The 19,844-nt window shown below is 40.2% G+C and overlaps 1 protein-coding gene across 4 annotated transcripts in view; it reads left to right on the top strand.

The window, feature by feature from the left end:
- The window catches only part of ECHDC1 (ethylmalonyl-CoA decarboxylase 1), a 43,755-nt gene that overhangs the window by 14,412 nt on the left and 9,499 nt on the right, over nucleotides 1-19,844 (top strand). For all 4 annotated transcript variants that reach the window (XM_075748046.1, XM_075748047.1, XM_075748048.1 and 1 more), the window contains 2 exons: nucleotides 3,340-3,392; nucleotides 5,333-5,413. In XM_075748046.1, the coding sequence (XP_075604161.1) occupies nucleotides 3,340-3,392; nucleotides 5,333-5,413 (134 nt within the window). The remainder of the gene's footprint in view (nucleotides 1-3,339; nucleotides 3,393-5,332; nucleotides 5,414-19,844) is intronic.

Genomic DNA, 19,844 nt, shown 5'->3' with positions numbered 1-19,844 from the left:
ATTCTCTGCAAAGAATCTAGATCTTATGCTAATACTGAAATAAGTCTAAGAGTCACCAGAAATTCTTCAAGAATAAACATGGTTGCTTTCTATTTCCTTGGGAGAGTTCAAACTATTTATTCTGAACTGAGATTTTCTTTATAATAACCAACTCCTAAACCATGGTTGGTGGGATTTAATAATCTTTATTAAATAATCTTTATTAAATAAAACATTAACAGAATAAGGAATAGCATTTGCTGTTCTATAGTCTTGCAGAACTCTGCTCCTCTCTAACTTGCCACAGATGAGTGAGTTTTGTCTAGTTTCAGGTTAAAGAAGGTAAAGTTAGGTAAAGTTTTCTGTCCACAGGCATCCCCAAGACAAAAAAAAAAAAAGTTGATAGCTTTGTGCCTGAACTGGTATGTTTTTCCTTTAATTTTTTGCAAGACTGCTTTAGCCCATAGCTTTTCATAATTACAGAAAACACTTTTATTTTATTCAACCAGTCTGTTGAGGGAGGATTGTAATTTTCATAATCCGCAATACAATTTGCCTTTCCCTGTGGTGCAGGAAAAGCAGAACAACGGTTGAGAATGCTGAAGGATTTTCGTGCCCCCTAGTGGCTCCTCCTCTTCCTCTTCCTCCTCCTCTTCCTCTCCATCCTCCTTCTCCCATGTTCAGTTGTTCCTAACGCTGAAACAAACCCAGATCCCCTGCCTGTTCTTCTTCGCCAAGTGCTAACGTTGTATGACCAAATCACAGAAAGCAAATTAATAGTGGAATTTAAAAAAAACAAAAAAGATTTTTCTTTCTGCTCTTGTAAGCCTGGTTCCCAAGAGCAATAACCTCATTCTGGAGTGAGACTTGAAAAGCTGGCTAGCTGAAAAGCAGGAGAGGCTCTTGAAAGGACAGCCGAGAGGAGAGAGGCATGAAGGAGAATGTCATTTTCCTTGGTCCCTGTCTAGAACCTCTACGACAGAGGTTCCTGAGCAGTAAGCGGTGGAGGGAGGACTTTCGAGCAGTTGGAGACAGTCTGGAAATAATTGTACTATCTGTAATGAAAGTGAACTCTAAGCTCTTGCAGCAAAAAGAGCCAGTGGTACAGTTTTCTACCTTATGAGGGTGACTTTCCTCTTCCCTGCTTCCCCTAGTCCCACAGCAAACTATTAATCCTTCTCTTCCATATGTACTGCATACTGTATTTTACCTCACTTTCTGCTTGTTAGTTTTCTTCTAACTTCAAGGACAGTATTAGAGCTGAAAATGTGATTATTCCACTAGACTCCAGTGAATACCTCTCTTATTCAGATAAAGTACTGAGACCAGTGGCCTTATTTTTCTTATCAGAAAGGTTTGAAGGGTATGCTAGTCAGGACTCAAGTAATTGTGATTTTTTTTTTTCAGGGTGTTTTCTGTGCAGGTGTTTTTTCCATGTGATACATGGTAATCTCTCTACCAGCTGAGAATATGAAGACTGTTCTTTTTGTCTGCTCAATCTTAACTGCCTTTATCAAGCTGGGCTGTTCTGGCATTAATCTTTAATTACCATTTTGGATTTTGGTATGAATTAAGACAGCCAATTTGAATCCAAGGACTCTGCTGTGATGAAGTGAAAAATTACTTTCTCTGAAGAGCTTTTTTGCAGCTTCATCCTGATGGTTGTAGTATGGGGATTGTGCAAGTCCATGTCTGAGAACTGGTGCCTTGTATGTTTGTGTGGGTTTTGAACTTAGCTGTTAAGACAGCTATCGTGGCGGATTTGATTGGTCTTTAATTTGGAATGAAAATATTGCTGCTGGTCTTAATGGGTGTAGGAGGTGGTGATAAATAAAAGCCTCTTTGTAAATCAGCATGTGCTGAAATTTTCAAGCAGGCCTTTAATATAATTGAACTGAATTCACTGGTTCCTGTGTAACGATTGTCATGGCAGCTTATATCTGCCAGAGATCTGTCCCTAAACACTGTAATGCTGGTTGGCATTGGGCAGAGTAGGTCTTGGGAATGCATGAATAAATGGGCAATAAATCAGCTGAAGTTGACCTACTATTATTTCAAGGTCCTGTTCCAAGATGTATTGAAGGCTTCCTATGTATCTTTTCTTTCCCTGAGGTATGAGTCAGAAGCTTTTAATTAAGGCAGATTCTTTAATTTGCCAACCCCTGTAAAACTGTGTTTTAGAAATTAGTAAATGCCAGTGAAGAGAAGTTTGTTTGTTCTTTTTCTTCCTACCATTTGTTTGAGGATTTTGGGGGGGTTTTGTTGGGGTTGTTTTTTGTTTATTTTTCAAAGACATGCTGAAATTGTTATCTACTGTTTTTTTGTTTCTACGGTGTCCAAACATTTTTTTAATCTGGATTAAATGGCACATATGTAGTTCAGTGGATACGGTTCAATATGTATATGAACATGGTCATACTGAGTCATTTTGCTCAGTCACGTGTTGAGTTCATTGTTAATGAGTCTGCAAGTATAAGAACAAGGAAGGCATATAGATAATGATGTTGCTTCAAAATATTCTCTTAGGCCCCAGCAATTTGTGACTAAGACTTCTAGAGCTTGAGGTGTTACTTTGTATTTAATAACCTTTCGTTGATTTTTCAGTCCTAATTTTATCCAGTTGTTCTTGAATTCATGTAGTCTTTTAGAGGCTGCAATGCCCTGCTACAAAGTGTTCCACGGATTAACTGCATGTTGTCGGAAAAAATATTTGTTTTGAACCTAGCAGCAACTGATTTTATTTGGAGCCTGTTAGTTCTTGTACTGGAAGAGAAGGGAACAATTGTTCCTTATTCACTGTTGTTTGCAAGCTTCTGTAAAACATAAAGTAGGAGAGAAATAAAAAGAATCTTCTTTCTGTTGGGTGGTTTGTTCTTTTTTTTCTTTGGCTGAAATGCTTTTGGCCCAAACAATAAAAAATGTAGTTGGTAAATTGTATCTTGTCTAAAACTTTATGGATTTGGAACAGTAAAAGGTATGCAGTGCTCTATGGTCCTATACAGACTTTTAAAATGCAGCTTTATGGATGTTTAACTAGGAGTGAGAAGAGGAAATTAAGAGGAAAGGATGTAAAATTTCACATCATAGAAATTCAGTATTGCAATTACTTTTTAACAGTGGGTTAATTATAACTGAAATTCATATAAATTGAGTTATGATTTTTATTTTTTTTTAAACCTGATTTATACTAAGTTTTCTATTTGTGCATAGTGGGGTTGAGCTGGAATTTGGGCAAGATTTTCCAAAGAGAAAAAACCCAGCTAGTGTAAATATAATGAATACTCCTGTCTACTCCATCTGTGTGTTTAATTGCTTCACATTAGGATCACTTAACATTTTTTAATTTCCTATTCTTTGTAGGATGGGATGAATATGTGCATGTTTATGCAAAAAACTTTAACCAGACTTATGAGGTAAGATATTTTATTTATCCTTCTTTATGAAGTAATTATAAGGATTGGAGTATGTTTTGGCTAACTCTTTAACAAGATGTTTAAAGTTAATACTATGTATTTAAGTATGTAATTTTGAATTCCAGACTTTGTATTCACACAAGTTAATCAGGTAGGTATTTATGGATTTAAATTAGACCTTGACATTTTGCAACTGTTACACTTTCCAGAGATAGGAACAGGAAAAAAAACTTATAGGTTTATATATGGCAGGCTTGGAGATACCTAGAGTTAAGGAAATCTAGGCCTTCAAAGTTTCTGAAGCTGACTTCTGTAACTCAGTGGAATCGATAGCTTTTATTAAATAAGCATGGCCAGCTTATGCAACCTACGCAGGTAACATTTATTAAATATATTTATTTAATCTTCCCACTTCATAAAGGGAATGTATTCAGTTCTACCATCTGGTACTTCTGAAAAACATTTTTTCCTTTCCTTTAGATTTAGCTTCCCTAATCACATTTCTATTAAATCCATGTGTGGTAGAGTCTGTCTTTTCTGCTCTGAGCTCTTTGAAGATAAATATTCTTTGTTTTCAAATAAACTAGATGAGAAAGTGTTATGAGTTAATATTGTTCTGTGAAACTGCCCAGGAGACTGGAGATTTAGTAGTACTGTAAGGAACCCTCAGGATCAGAATTAGAATCCATTTGTGTAAGTTGGTCTCCGTGTAACCAAAATTGATGGGACAAAACAAACAGGAGGAAGATGCGTGAAGATCAAGCCCTCACCTCAAGTGTCTTGAAGTATATTGAAGTTATGGTTCAGGGGGAACTGAACTGCTGTCTGGGGACATCTGTTGTGGATGGGATCAATCTCCCTCAGAGGGAACTGAGGCTGGCTGTGATCCTGAAGGAGGTGCCTCAAATGGATCAGAGTATGGATGCAGGGGACTTGGACCCATATCTTCTGGTTCCCTATAGACCATAGGAATAATGAGGTTATCCTCTTCCAGTGGGTTCACTTGTGCCATGAATTGTATGAAGTGTGCTGTAGCTGGTAAGTGAACTTGGTCCGTAAGAAATTGTTGGTGTTTCTGTTAAAGTAGAAGTAAAACCAAACATGTGGTCATGACTGGGAAGCTGGCTTCTGAATGTGGTTTCAGAACTGCTCAATGAGTTAAGTGTCTCTTTGTAGTGAAAGACAAACCAGCTGTATTGGCATGTAAAGTCTGGGACTAACCAATTGTCTTCATTTCTTCGGGAACTGGGCTTACCCTAAGTCAGTCATGTTCATTAGTATTCGTTTTACAATGGCAGTGGGGAAAGAGGTTCTCCCTACATATAGTCTTCCTTCCCTCTGTCCTTTCAGTTACCTTGAACATGATTAAATATCTTGAGCATGATTAAATACAACACCATCAAAGGTAACAGATTGTTGCTATCCTCAAAGGATGGTTTTGTCCTTCAGAAAAAAAGTTCTGTTGATGACTGGGATGGTAGCACTCTTAAGAAGCTGCTGAAGGTATCATGCTGAATCTCATTATTTTTAGATAACCCAGCCATGCAGTTCTTCATGTCCCTTTCTACTGCTTTCTGTAGTGTACTGGCTTGGTGTAGGGTTTTGTGTCACTATACTGTCCCTACTTCTTGCAGATAGGCTTTTTAGGTATAATCTGCAACATGTATTTTTCATAACCTAGTACATGATCTTCTTTACTTTGATTCTATTTGATACATCTGTCTTGCTGTTTCATTCTGGCATAAGAATCACTTTGGCTAATCGCTTTGGCATAAGTCGAATTGGTATTCTGCTACTTACCCACAAAGATGTAGTTATTTGAATTATTTGAAACAGTATATTTTTCTGATCTTTTACTACAGAGATGGTTTGCCTAAATCCTTTTGTAATTTCTAGAAAGCTAAAAGCATGAATTTTGGTTACAAAACTCTCTTGTGTAGATTGCCTTTGATCAGTGTTGCACTAGTCCAAGGAAAAGCTGTTGGAGGAGGAGCAGAACTTACCACGGCATGTGATTTCAGGTAAGATCAATAATTTGAGCTGTCATGTTGGGTCAGTGATTTAATGACCGTACCTATGAAACATGGGAAGCTTGAGGTACCAATTTTACCAGGAGTCAGATCCCTGAATTCCAAGGCATTAGGAACTGGGCATTGTCAGCAGACTTCACAGGAAAAAAGTTTGAGTTTCCTGATAGTACAGAGGAAAAGTTATTTACTGTCAGATTATGCAGTTTGAAGTGCTGTGTAAAACAAAAGCAGTGATGAGCTTTAGCAGCCAACTGTGTCATAGACCAAGTGGGTCCCACTTCTCACCCGAGTGAGAAGTAGGACTGCAAAATTGTATGCCTCTTATTTGTCTTTATGTGGCTGTCATAAGTAAAAATAAATAAATAAAACTCTCCATTAGTCTGGTATTTTGTGTTCTGGTTTTATTATTGTACTGTAACTTTGTGCTGTACAGTTTTTGAAAGAAGAGTTTGAGATGCAGAGGAAAGCAAATGAGGTTCTGTCCCTGGGTTTTTTTCCATGCACGTGCAGGGATTTGCCAGCATGAAACAACTAGTGAAAACCAGAGGGCTTTAATTAAAGAGGATGAATGCAGAACAGGAACTGGAAGAAACTAAGATAATAAAATGTCACTTTGTTTAAACAGTTGCTAATGTGCAAACAGCCTACAGATGGAACAGGATAAGCACTGTGCACGGCCTCTCTCAAAATTAGGAGCATCTAGTGAAGGTTTTATCTGAGAAGGAAATGTGCTCTTTAAGAGGGCCTCAGTGCTTGAAATGGGAAAGGAATTATCCAGAACAAGCTGGAAGTATTTATATTCAAAAGTAATACTAAGCAAAGTAACCTAGAGTATTACAGTGCTGTTGCAGGTATCAGGAACAGGCTTTGGATAGAGGAGATGATATCTGCATTGTTTGAGCCACGCGGAAGCAATCTTCCTTTGCTTTGAAACTAGATGCAGCCGATCTTTCTTCATGTCTACGCAGCTCCCGGTGAACTGGAACCCCAGCTCTGGCTGTGGCCTCTGAGTAGAGGCTGTATTGTAAATGCCTAGTAACCATGCAGAGAGGGACCGTGTCTGACAGCTGCAGCGCTGACGGGAGAATGCCCTTGGGAGACTTAGTAGACCTTTCTGTATCTGAGAATCGATTGACAGAAAGTGAATCCTGATATCCCTAAATAGGAGTTTAGAGAATGTGACCATAATGAAATGGGAATCTGTTGGCTTTCTAAAATACGTACTCTCTACTTTTACTCCAGCTATGTTGTTTGACATACTGTGTAATTATAGTCATTGTCAAGTAGCTGCTCTTTGCATGAATTGAGCAGCTGCAATTCCTCTGATGTGCTGCCATAATTTTCATAATAACTACAACTGTTGATCCATCTTCCATTACTTTCTAATACACCCATCCAGTGCAACTAAATAATAGCAATTCAGGAGCAGCGAATGGGACTTAACAACAAGGTAGAGAAACATACTCTGTGCTGCTATTGCTCCTGAATTTGAGAATTTTAATAGTTGCGGACAAAATGTGGGGTTTTTTTGAGGACTATGAGTAGATATTAGTGGAACAGGTATTCTGTCCTGAATCAGTAGATGCCAAAAGAGGAACTTGAGAACAGAAATCAGAGAGGTGTGTTTTCTTCATTGAATAAACTGTTTGGATATTTTATTTTATTCTTTTTTAAGAACAAAATGAGTGAGTTGTGGCTGCTTTTAATTCTAAATTTTCAAATCCACTTTTGTTTATTACAGTTACTGTGTAAACTACCGAACTCCTTGGTATTGGGCTAAAATATTTTCTTATTTTTATCTCTGCCAGTTTGTACTACATTAACTATACTGATATTGTTGAAGCAATTCAGCTGTACTGATACTGTTGAAGTGATTCACTTGAACCAAAATGGTACCTTCTCTGAAATGTGCTCTGACAGCATGATGCACATCTCCACTAAAGTAGAGGGGTGTGGACAAATCCATTTTTAAAATAGCTGAGGTGGTTTAAGATATTACTGATGTATTCTTCCAGTGACAGTTCTTGTGGCTAATTGTCTCTTACTCTGCTTTAAGCCAGCTCATTTAAAATTGGATTAGGGAGGGCCTGCATGAACTCTGGTATGTTTATTGCTGACATAAGGGCAGTGATGAAAAGTGAAAGCATCGTAGGCCACTCTACCTTTGATCTGGAGGAAGAGATCTTCTCAAAACATCATCTTCAATCTTAGCTGCTTTATGGATTGTTGCAGTATGACTCTATGTAAGAGCAGCATTCTTATAAAGATCATAAACGTGATTGGGGAAAAAAAAAATATCGTCCAGACAAGTGCAAGGTAATTAAAATCCTTTCAGACTTTTTCTGATATGAAAATTGTGAAGGTAAGGCTTCTGACACTGTAATTATCTCAATTATTTCTGTAAAACTGGGTAATGTAAAACCATCCAGGTATGAAACTTGTTTGGACAGCTGAGCTTTTTAGTACAGTTTCAAGAAACCTAGACTTTTTTCAGTGTTCCACAGGTGAATATTTTCTCTGAGCCTGTGAAGATGGCTTATGGGTTCTGCTGCCAAATGTCAGTGTATGTTGCGGTTCTGTATGACACTGCAGCCATTTTAGTGAAGTGCACAAATGACTGTGACATTGGATTCAGTGACACAATTTTACAACTAATTGAAATGAAGTACCTGTTCTGAGTTCCCTGTTTGCAGAAACTTGAAGTGCATCTTGTGCTTGCACAATGCACAAAGTTAAGGAGAAGTGATTTGGCAGGGTTAGTTAAGGAATTTGGACAAGAATTGTAGTGGGTTGTTGAGCAATAAGATAACAGTTAGATGTGGGGCAGAGACAGTTTGGTAATGAATCTATTTGTGCATTTAGTAGATCACAATAATCTCTGAGTGCAGTAGCTGTAGTGTGCTACCAGCCAATAGCCAGAATAACCACCTTTGAATTCTGAGCTGTCTTGTCTTCTATTTCACGTCAGTGCCTTTGAGAAATCTCGCTGGGGCGATGTCTGTGTAGGTCTTTTAGAAACATCTACAACTTCAAAAATTTGGTCCTATGTCACTTGGCGAATGGACTTCCATTGCACCTGAGCACTTCTGAAAAATATAGTCTCTCCCCCTCCCCCTCCTTTTTCCTCTCTGATGCTACTGCAGTTGAAATAGAGGTGCATCACTGCCGTGTGAATCCAATTTAAAAGGTGATGTCTCCAGGCAGAGGATGAGAGTGCAAAGATGGAAAGCTACCCATTTCTCTTACTGTTGACCTCAAAATGGGCTGATAGGTAAAGTAAGCAGTATTCTCCTTTTCTTTTTTTGAAAATAATCAACTACAATTTATTTAGCTGTAGCTGATGTTGCACAGTTAAATCGCAAAGGGCCAGTTTCATTGCTCCTGTTAGTGCTGAGCTGTATCCTACTTCGTAAAAAGCACCGCTGATTTGAAGAGGTGTTTGCTTTCTGAGCACACTTCTGGCCTGTATCTGTGGGAATGACAAAATCAAGCTTTTAACAAGAGAAGAAGCTTATGCTAATAATACTGCATTTATCAAACTGGCCTTGCTGCATTCTAATTGGATATTTTCCATATTTTTGTGAAATATGTAGGCATGCTTATTATTACTTTTTAAGGTGTTAGGCATGTTCCATAAAAGGCCTAATAAGAGATACAACAAAATGCGCTGTAATTGAATAGCTTTTGGTGTGTGTGTTCTTGTGATGACTTGTGTTTATTTACTTTTGCAAGCATGCATTTAGTGCATTAAATGTAATTTATATGAAACAAGAGGAGCAGAAGATAATATAACCACTACATAGATGTAGGCCCACTATGACTGACTGTTCAGTTGTTGCTCCTTTAAAAGGAGAGGGGGGAGAAGCTGTAAAGACATTAGTATTCTACAGAAAGCTTTTCCGAGAATAGGTTTCAGAATGTCAGAGCACAACACGCTGGCTCTTTGGAAATACTTTGCTGCATGCAAGGATTTTGGCTTTTAGTTTTATCAGGAGGAGCTTTTAGGTACACAAGATGCCGCTGTTTGAAATAAGGGTGCCTCAGTACATAGTAGCTCTTTTCACTGGGCAGAGCACGATATGAATGTAACAGGATGGGCTTCACATATTCATGAGTTCTTGCAAAGTCCAGGCTGACAAAGCACTTTTCATTAGATGTGACTCCGTAACGTTCCTGCACATCATCCAGAGAAGAATCAGTAAACAAATCTGAGAGTGGGTTCTCACAGCTTCAGGTGCTTGCTATATGCCATAGAACACTTTTTTTAAGGATATAAACTTTTTCTCTCGTGTGTGTGTGCGTAAAACCTCCTTCAAATCAGTTGGCAGTTTTAGAATTCCATTGCAGTCATGCATCACTTCACATTTTTAGAGCCCTGGGAGGTTTGTTAGTACAATTTTCTGACGAATTTTCAGAGAGATGGATTATGGTTTTAAAAGTTTCACGTTGCCTGTCTTTAAGAGGGCTGTTCTTATTTTTGACCTGGCACACTTGACATCTGGTTCAAGAATCGCAGCACTGCTAGGAATGGACTTGAGAGCTTGTATTTTTTAGACTTGTATTTATGGAATGGAATTAGTTTTTTCGTTATTACCAGTTTTCATTTGGGTTTGAATTTCATGTGTTTACAGTCTTCCAGGCTGAGAATTTTTTATATAGCATACAGTTCAAATTTACCACTGTTTGATTTTACTGGAAATGTAAATAACAGCAATAAAGCATGAATTTGAGTTCAAGTTTTCTTTCTGAGGTTGTCTTTTTGTAGGGATTTACTTAATTCCAATTTATTTTTTTCCTTTGGGAGGCCAAACCATTTTGTCTTGGGTGAATGAGGTTTTTGTTATCAGCATGTGTCTACGTTTTAGACCACTTCTACTACGCAATCTTATGTCCTTTCTGTTGAACACTCCTGTCTGCAGCTGATTCTGTGCTGCACAGTAATAAAAAAAACAGAGATAGCCCAGATAATGGAAAACTTAGATAAGACAGATTTTAGGGAATGCAGAGCTGGACCCGTGCTGATTCTTGCCGAAACACTGGGCTGTCGGTACGCTGTAGGGAAGCATTCAAGGTTCAAGGAGAATTAGTTTAGGAAGAGTACAAATGCACTGAAATTGTCCATTATGCTTGCATCTGTGAAGTGACTAATCCCCAGTTTAGATAAACTGCCTGCAGGTATTTGAGTTTGACACTCCATTGCTGATCTTCACTACCAAAATAATCTTTTAAAGATATATATGTATATATTTATAATCAGATCGCTCCACAAGTTGATTAATATGAAGGCTGAGAAGTACTTAGGTATTGCACTCTGCTGATTCTGAGGCGGGATTATGCTGAGCTGTGGCTTCATGAGAAGGACAGACTGTCTCTGCTGCCCATTCCCAGCTCACTGCTTACCTCTGGTTTGCCAAGCACCAGTGAAGATGCCTGTATGAATCAGTTATCTCACTAAAAAGCAACAGAAAGCCTGGATATTTCCTGTTCTTACAGTGAATTAAAGTGGTTTGTAAAGGAGTATGGTATTGGCCAGAGCCAATGTAAAGGAGGAACTTGGCCTCTAGAAGGTGACAAAGAACAGGAGGGGTGGGGATACAATCTTCTCCTGTTGGCTTTAGGGAGCTGTTAAATAGCCTCAGTTTCCCCTGAAGCCACAGCTTTCAACTGCTTAACTTTGCATTTAATCCACTTCTGAGAATATCTTCCAGAGTCCCCGTTGTCTGTCTGTCTGTCCTGTCATGTGCTAGTGAAGGACTATGAAAGGATCTCCTCTTCCTCTCTCTATCACTCCAGGTAGCAATATAGTTAACATTGTAGATATCTGAAGAGTTATTATCCACATCAGAGTTACTGTTCATTTAAATGACCAAATTTTCTCCAAATGACTCAATTTCCCTGGGCTTTTGCAAGCATAAGCAGGTGTTGCTGTGTGGATCAAAACCTACTTTCATTGTAAACGTTGCCTTCGCAATTATACCTTCCAGTCTTCCCCTTCACCCCCCATTTCTTTTTCCCCCTCTAATCCAAAGCAACCCAATGTCTTAGTGAAGATTTGGAGCCTTGCAGGCTGGAACTCTGTGTTCCTGTTCCTTCCAGACATATCCAAAATTATGCTAAACAAGACTGGAGACTGTTTGAACCTGTGAACCTTGGTGGCTTCAGCTTCCTACTTCTTCCTGGATTCTGTAGTTAGTAAGAAATGAATTGCTACTGCTGTAACTCAGCAGTCACAGTATGAATAAATCAAATTATAAATTCTTATGTTAAATAAATTCCCATTGTGCTTAAACTGTTGTATGTGTAAGAACTTCTGCTGTATCCGTGGTCTGTTACTAGGTATTATCCTCCAGTTCTGTGTGCTGATATGTTCATATTCATAAACAAAAAGCAAATATATAGACTGAGGAAAAAACAAGTTCAATTAGTGTGGATTTGTGTGTCTGTGAAAGAGAGAGAAAGATTGTAAAAAGATACAAGGGGAAATTATACTTTCAGTGATAAGAGAATTTGGCACAGGCATATTTGTGGAGGATCTGCTACAGGTTGCTGAAAATGTGCCTGTTTCTTGTCTGAACATACCATCAATTAGCGATCTGGAGCTGGCTTTAGTTCCCTGTCAACATAACTAACGTGCTGTGTTAAAAAGTAAAGAGGTGAAGTAACTAAGTTACTGTTTTAATGTAGAATTTTAATGTTAAATTCTCTATCCCATTTATGTTTGGGGTTTTTTTGAGATATGTCATTGTGGGGCCCCCCCTCAAAAAAAAAAAAAGATGATGTGAAATCATATATCTGCATATCTGGAAAAATTAAAACTTAGGTCACAGCCACTGTTAAAAAAAAAAACAACCCAAAAAACCAAACCCACAACCCTCAGCATTTTTTGTTTGAGATTATTAACCTGGTATCCTGACAAAAAGGCAATATTTCATTATAATTTAATCACCAGTGATTTCAAATAAGCGTATGATCTCTCTTTGCTTTAGTCAGAAATTGTTGTGTAGGATGTGCAAATGCAGCATCAGTAGCACTGCGCGCAGAGACAGCTGAATTTCAAAGTGTGTCTTGTTACCCTAGGTCTTGTGCAGGGCTGTTAGTGTGACGTTGCAACGTATTTTAAATCCTTTAGTGCTGTGGGTTGCAGAAATGTGATATATCAAATCCATCATAAAGTATTAGAGCAACTCGAACCTTGCATCTCTTAGGGCTGATGTCAAGAAATGCTGTTCCTTTCCAGTCGGCTGAGTTGAGGCGAGTGAGGTGATCTTTGCCTTTTTGACATTTTAGATGCCGAGCTCTGAGCCGGTGTTGGGAAGCTCCCCCTCCCCTTTCTGTATCAGCAGTGGAGATGAGCACAGAATGTGACTGAAATGTGCCTACTTTAAGAGACTCTTGAATTTGGTTCAGGAGGCTTTTATTCTGTTTTCTTTGGTCTTGATAAACATATATGATGGAAATAAAAATGTGGAAAGGTGAGGTTATAAACATGGGTGTATATGCTGCAGGAAAGTGTGCACATGATTTTAAAAATACAGTATTTTCAGTTTGAAAACAAGCTTCAGTGTACTTTTTTCATTTCTAGATGAATACTGGCATTCAGATTTGACTAAAAATTTCAATTATCAAACATCTTTGCGTCCAAGTGGTCTTTTTTCATCAAAGAATCTGGTAAAATATCACTGGATCTTTTCTAATGGAAATTTTTGCTTTAGTCTAAAAGGCCTATCAGTTGTTCAAAGTGTTTGCTTGAATGAAATCCAAATAGCTGTAGTTCCTTTTTTGGAAGGAAAGATTCATGTAACATTTTAGATTTCCAGCATGAGTAATTTTTATGTGAGCATTATTTTGGCGTTCACTCGTGTATTGAGACTTTGGCAGCCTGTAAAGAATAGCTAAAACCTGCTTCGTGGGTAAGACTTGAGCGCTACGTCAAGATGAGAACGACTCTGAAAGTAATTGTGTGGTAACGGAGGTTGCAGCGTGCCCGTGCCTGGGACCCGCTGACACCAGGGTAATATAAATAAAATCATAGCTGGGAATTAGAGGAGGAGGAGAGTATTGGTAAGACATGGGTCGTTAGCAGGGGAGGAGAAGTGGGGTGGTAGCCCGCGGATTGCCGCCGTACAGCTGCGGGGAGAAAGGAGGATCCAGGCACCGCATTTTGAGTGATGGGGCCTCAGTCCCACTTTATGGCTCTGGTGATTCATGCCATTTTCAGAGTTTATACTGCACACTTCAGGGGAATTACAGCTCCCCAGTGTAACTATCTGGTTTATTCTCTTGATGCTGTGCGCTCTTAAATTGTGGTATGAGCCTTGCGTGCGTGGTATGAGCCTTTGTAAGGCCATGCCGCTCCTTCCCCGTGTGCGCACAGGAGGTCTGGTCAAACAGATCCGAGGCAGCACCCATGGACTGGGGACTCTTTATTGCTAACTGCATAGTTGTAAAAAGTCTATGTCTGTCTCACTTGGGAAAGGCCTTTTAATTTACTTTTTCTTCAGTTTTTTGGGTCTCCTCAGCTCACCTGAATGCTCAGGCACAGAGGAAAAGGGGGGCTGCACGAGTCCCCTGGCCAGCCCTCTCCCCATCTCCACAGCCCCCTTGCGTGGTGCTGCCCACCTCCCAGCACCCACAGCCCGCCGTGGGGGGATAGCACCCTGGGCTGTGGTAAACCCCTATGGGCATCGCATGTGGACCTCAAAGAGTATCAGCCTGGGAAATGTGGCAGGTTCATGTTGCAGTTTGGCCAAATAATTTTCTTTCCTGTCAGCTTATTGAAAAATTATAAGGGAGGGGGGGGGGGGAAGGCTCGTCTTGGTTCCTTAAAAACAGCTTGTGGAGTTTTAATCAGTCATGCTTTTTTGGGCCCCTATTTCTTGATCTGTGATCTGTCATCTAATTCAATTTTTCATTCCTGCTACAGGAAAAGCCTTTTTGGAATGTCCAATATTCAGCTTAATTTATCCCTTTTAGAAGAAATGTAGCTTTTTATAGCATGCTTTTCTCTCTCCAGCTTCTGTGAAGCCATGGGTGAGAAAGTGTCAAGCCTGAGGTAAGAAATTAGATTTAAAACCCCTAATCCAGGTCTGCTGGGTGAGCCTTCATCTGTAGCTGACTTCTGGGAGCTTCTGGTCCAGCAAGAGATTGGGAGAGCTGTCTTGAGTTGGTGGCAGCCAGTGTGACAGTGAGCATCGCCTGCGGGAGACTTTTAGAGGGCCCTACCTACCTTGTCTTGTTTGAGGCTGCCCTGCTCCCCTTGCAGGGTATTAGCAACAGCTTCTTTCCCCGTGTTTCTTTCCTTCCATAAGCCCTCTCTCAAATTAACAGTCTGCCTTGGTCTTCTTTTAGCCACTCTCCTTTGATCAGGGATGTGTTTGAGAAATAAACCGTTTTTCACTTCCCTGGTTTTTCATACGCGATTGTATCTGGACCAGTTTTAGTCTGGGTCTTGCTGGCTGACAGTGCTCTCCTATTTTACCATACTCCTTTTTGCTGCTGATTGGCCTTTTCTTCATTTTTCTCAGTGCAGGCTTTGCTATTGATGAGATGCTGGTTTTTGGGGCATGCAGATTTCTGTATCTACCTATTGTAATTTAATTCCTGTTATCCACAAGATCTTTTGCTAGTAACAATACTACTTTTATGCTTTTTCCATGGAGTGGTTTCCTTTGAAACTGATAATCTCGCAGCCTCTTTGAGTTGACTCTGTTCCTTTTGGAGGCTCATCTTCCATTGAACGTCCGAATGTTTGGGCAATAAACAGTGGAGTTATCCTCACCTTAACCTCCTGTTTATTCTCAGAGAACATATTCCTCCTAAAATGGCTCATGTCTGGCAGTTTATTCTCTGATGTCCCTGTGTTCCGTCTCTGCTTCCAACTCTTGTTACTCCATCTTCCCCTTTTTTTGATCTAGGACTCCATTTTTCAGAATTTTAGCATTGTGTCTTTAGATAAAAATACAACTTTGTCATTCTTTCTTCTGCATTTCATTTGACTCTGAGTGTTGTGAATAAGAATGATAGAGTCATGTTATAAATGGTTATTTTAAGGTTTCCTTTGAATACTGCATCTCTCATTTTTTAGGTCCATCTGCTCCCCCCTGGGGTCTCCCAGCCAACCCAGAAGAACATTAACTCTTGCTCAAGAAAATACATTGCTCTGTAAAATGCATTGGAAAATCTGACTGAAGGGCAGAAAGTAAGGTGGTAAAGGCAATGTGCTAGGGAGGCTTGAGATACTTTCTCTTAGGCTACTTTATGTAAACCTTGATTCTTAGCTTTTGTTGTGAGTGTGGGGAAAATGGATGCACTAAGAGTGTTACAAAATAATTCAGTAACTATAAATAAAATTCCATATAATCTGTAAGGCAATTTGAAAAGAGCTGTGAGAAAAGAGAACTCTCATGTTGGTGAGATTTCTTAGGCTGGCATCAAGCCTACTCCTTTGACACCGAGTTACAGAGCGTGCCTAGAACACTCTGTACTGGGGAGGCTCAGTAGGGTTTTTTTATTTTGGTTCTTGGGTATCATTTTAATTTATTTAAACCTCAAGTAAAGAAGATGTGTTGTTTTCTTTTAATCACTGAAAGGATTTGAGAGGGCTGACTTTCTGATGGACTTATTAAAATAGTAGCCGGACCTACTTCTTTCCATTGCATTCCTGTAGTAAAAGTTACAGATTAAAGCTCATAAACAGGAGAGATCATTAATGTGCACAGTCTTCTCTTACCCTATTGACTTTTGGGATCGCAGAGCTCCTTTGTGCAATTGTATCTACAATATGCACATGGGACATAATTTCCCCAAACTCTCTTAAACAATTTGTCTTCATTTTTATATTCTTTAGTGGTTACCATTTAGGCATTTGTCAAGTGAATATTTGTGACTAAAGAATTTTCAGAAAAAGCAAAGGTTTAGGGGGTTGTTTTTAGGGTGCCAGTCTGCACACTGTCACCAAAAGCATGTAGGACAAATCCTTAGTTCTATCAGTATTTTCACTTTGGAAGTCTCACTTCATGTTGCCAGAGCTCTGAAGCAGCAATTGCTGTAATGTCTAATGGTCTTACTCTTTCTCTGCTAGGGCAGAAACATGAGAAGCTCTGCATGAGAGAGAAGATACGGGAGAGGAGCAGGGGGAATTAATAACAGCAAGCTGTGCTGGGAAAGTGCAGAGCAGTCATGGCTGGCCGATATTCACTGCATTGTTATAGTTCAAAGATTTGCTAAATATAATTAGCAAGGAGTTATTTATGAAAAGTATAACAGGCTTTTTGATCCTTTAAAGCCTATCCAATTAATCAAGTGAGATTGAAAGATAAGTGAAATTATGACTAACTCTTCTCAGGATGAATCCCCTTGTTAATATTTTCAAAGAATTAGGAGGTTTTTTGGGGGATAGAGGGTGTAGTAAGATAGCTGAATTTCAGAAAACTCTTTAGCTGTTTTGTCTAGATAATCCCTTTACAGAGTACCTGGGTAATTATTTGATGGTGTAGTGATAAAGAGACTGATGAGACACTGCACTGGATAGGCAGAGACAGATTAATTAGTCTCAACTTGCTTTTCGGAGGAGACTGTCTTATTCTTGAAGGTCTAATTCTAACAGCATCTGTCATGAAAATTGAAGTAAGGACTGGAAACTGCTCATCAGCAGCATTGCTGACTAGCTAAATTATTTTAGTGTATTGCTGCATATTTCTTCTGCAGAATATTCTTCCCACAGTACCTTGCTGCTTCAAAATTAATTTTTTATTGCAAAAATGACTGGTTAATGCAGTTGTTGTTTTAAGGTAAATTTCTGTAATAACCATGGAAGGCTTGTGTGTTGGAATGGGTGGAAGCAAGGGCAGGTAGCCTGGGAGGAATACAGAGAAATTGTCCAAGCAGCCAGGGATCAGGTTAGGAAAGCCAAAGCCCTGATAGAATTATATCTGGCCAGGGATGTTAAGAGCAACAAAAAAGGCTTCTATAGGTACATCAGTGATTAAAGGAAGACTAGGGAAAATGTGGGCCCCTTCCGGAATGAAACAGGAGACCTTATTACCCAGGATATGGAGAAAGCTGAGATACTCAATGACTCTTTTTGCCTCAGTCTTCACTGACCGTGCTCTAGCCACACCAGCCAAGTCACAGAAGGCAAAGGCAGGGACTGGGAGAATGAAGAACTGCTTCCTGTAGGAAAAGATCAAGTCTGAGACTGTCTAAGGAACCTGAAGGAAGAGCCAGGGACCTACAGGCTGGTCAGTCTCACCTCTGTGCTCAGCAAGATCATGGAGCAGATTCTGCTGGCAACCATGCTAAGGCACATGGAAATTAAGGATCTGATTGGTGACAGCCAACATGGCTTCACTGAGGGCAAATCTTGCCTGACAAATTTGGTGGCCTGCTATGATGGAATTACATCGTTGGTGGAGAAGGGAAGAAAAACTGACATAATCTACCTGGACTTGTGCAAAGCATGACATCCTTGTCTCTAAATTGGAGAGACAGGGATGTAATGGATGGACCACTTGGTGGATAAGGAATTGGCTGGATGGTCGCACTCAAAGAGTTGTGGTCAATGGCTTGATATCCAAGGGGAGATCAGTGACCAGTGGCATTCCTCAGGGTATGGTACTGGGACCGGCACTGTTTAATATCTTTGGCGACGTGGACAGTGGTATTGTGTGCACCCTCAGCGAGTTTGCCAATGACATCAAGCTGTGTGGTGTGTTTGACATGCTGGAGGGAAGGGATGCCTTGACAGGTTTGAGAGGTGGCCTGTGCAAACCTTGTGAAGTTCAACAAGGCCAAGTGCAAGGTCTTGTACATGGGTCAGGGCAATCCCAAGCACAACTACAGGCTGGGCAGGGAATGGATTGAGAGTAGCACTGAGGAGAAGGATTTGGGAGTGTTGTTGAGCCAGCAATGTGCGCTTGCAGCCCACAAAGCCAAATGTATCCTGGGCTGCATCAAAAGAAGTGTGACCAGCAGATCACAAGGGAGGTGATCCTGCCCCTCTACTCTGCTCTTGTGAGACCCCACCTGGAGTACTGCGTCCAGCTCTGGGGGCACCAGTACAGGAGAGACATGGAGCTGTTAGAGAGTCCAGAGGAGGCCTACAAAGCTGATCAGAGGGCTGGAGCACCTCTCCTATGAGGACAGGCTGAGAGAGTTGGAGTTGTTCAGCCTGGAGAAGAGAAGGCTCTGGGGAGACCTTCTAGCAGCCTTCTGGTACCTAAAGGGAGCCTTGAGGAAATCTGAAGAGGGACTGTTTACAAGGGCAAGTAGTGATAGGACAAGGGGTAATGGGTTTAAACTGAAGGAGGGCATATTTAGATTAGGTATAAGGACGAAATTCTTTACTGTGAGGGTGATGAGGCACTGGAACAGGTTGCCCAGAGAAGCTGTGGCTGCCCCCTCCCTGGAAGTGTTCAAGGCCAGGTTGGATGGGGCTTTGGGCAACGTGGTCTAGTGGAGGGTGTCCCTGCCCATGGCAGGGGGGTTGGAACTAGATCGTCTTTGAGGTCCCTTCCAACCCAAACCATTCTATGATTCTATGAATATTAAATAGGGCTAGAAGTAGGGGGTTTTAAATTAAAAATAAAACCCCATACACTCTGCAGTTAAATACTGATGAAAGTATTCCTAGCCTTTCTAGTAAGATTTATGGTCCTAAGAATATTTTGAGAGACTAAATACTTACACAAGACAAGTTGTCGCTATGAGAACCCATGTTGTCATAACTATCGATATTTAGATTTCCAGGTTAGGTCTTTGCAGGCATGAACTGCAGCCTTACCTTTAGTCAGTACTCTTAATTTCAGGCTTTCTGTGACTTTGTGAAGATGTCAAGGCAGTGGTTCATATTCAGGTCTTGTTTTCAAGGCTATCCTCAGAAATTACTGTTGTGAAAAGATTCTGGAGAAGGTAGGGATGAGCTTTGCAGTAAATTGCCAAGGAGCTTTCATATACGAGGCCTCAGTAATTTGTACCTTAATGCTAAGGAAGTTCTGTAGTTTCTTACATGTGCATTAATATCTGTCCATGTATGGTGGGAAGGATAGGTTTTAGATATATTAAATGGGAAGATACATGATCTCTGGTGTATCTTTCTGACTCTGAGATTTGGAATGCAGATATCAGAGGTGGATGGAGCACTAGGTACATGTTAAAACTTGCAGGGCCACCTGCCATGCTAAAGCAAATAGGGAGAAGGCAGCTAGCCTGGAGGTTTCCAAACTACAGTGTGTGCACCATTCAAGATCGTGTGCAGTTGCAGCAGTGCTTGACTACTTGTGTGACGGTGCTTGCCCAAGCTTCAAGCTAACAGCACCTGGAGCCCCAGTTAATTTGTCCTTGCAGTCCAGCCTGCAGGGCTGCCACTTGCTGGGCCAAGACCCCCTGGTGCCCCAGCCTGTGCCATGGAAGTGAAGTTCCAGAA

The sequence above is a fragment of the Balearica regulorum genome, chromosome 3 (assembly GCF_011004875.1).
Source record: "Balearica regulorum gibbericeps isolate bBalReg1 chromosome 3, bBalReg1.pri, whole genome shotgun sequence".
Classification (NCBI taxonomy): Eukaryota; Metazoa; Chordata; class Aves; order Gruiformes; family Gruidae; genus Balearica; species Balearica regulorum.
Note: the sequence above shows the minus strand (reverse complement) of the source record. Positions and strands in the feature narration are given on the sequence as shown.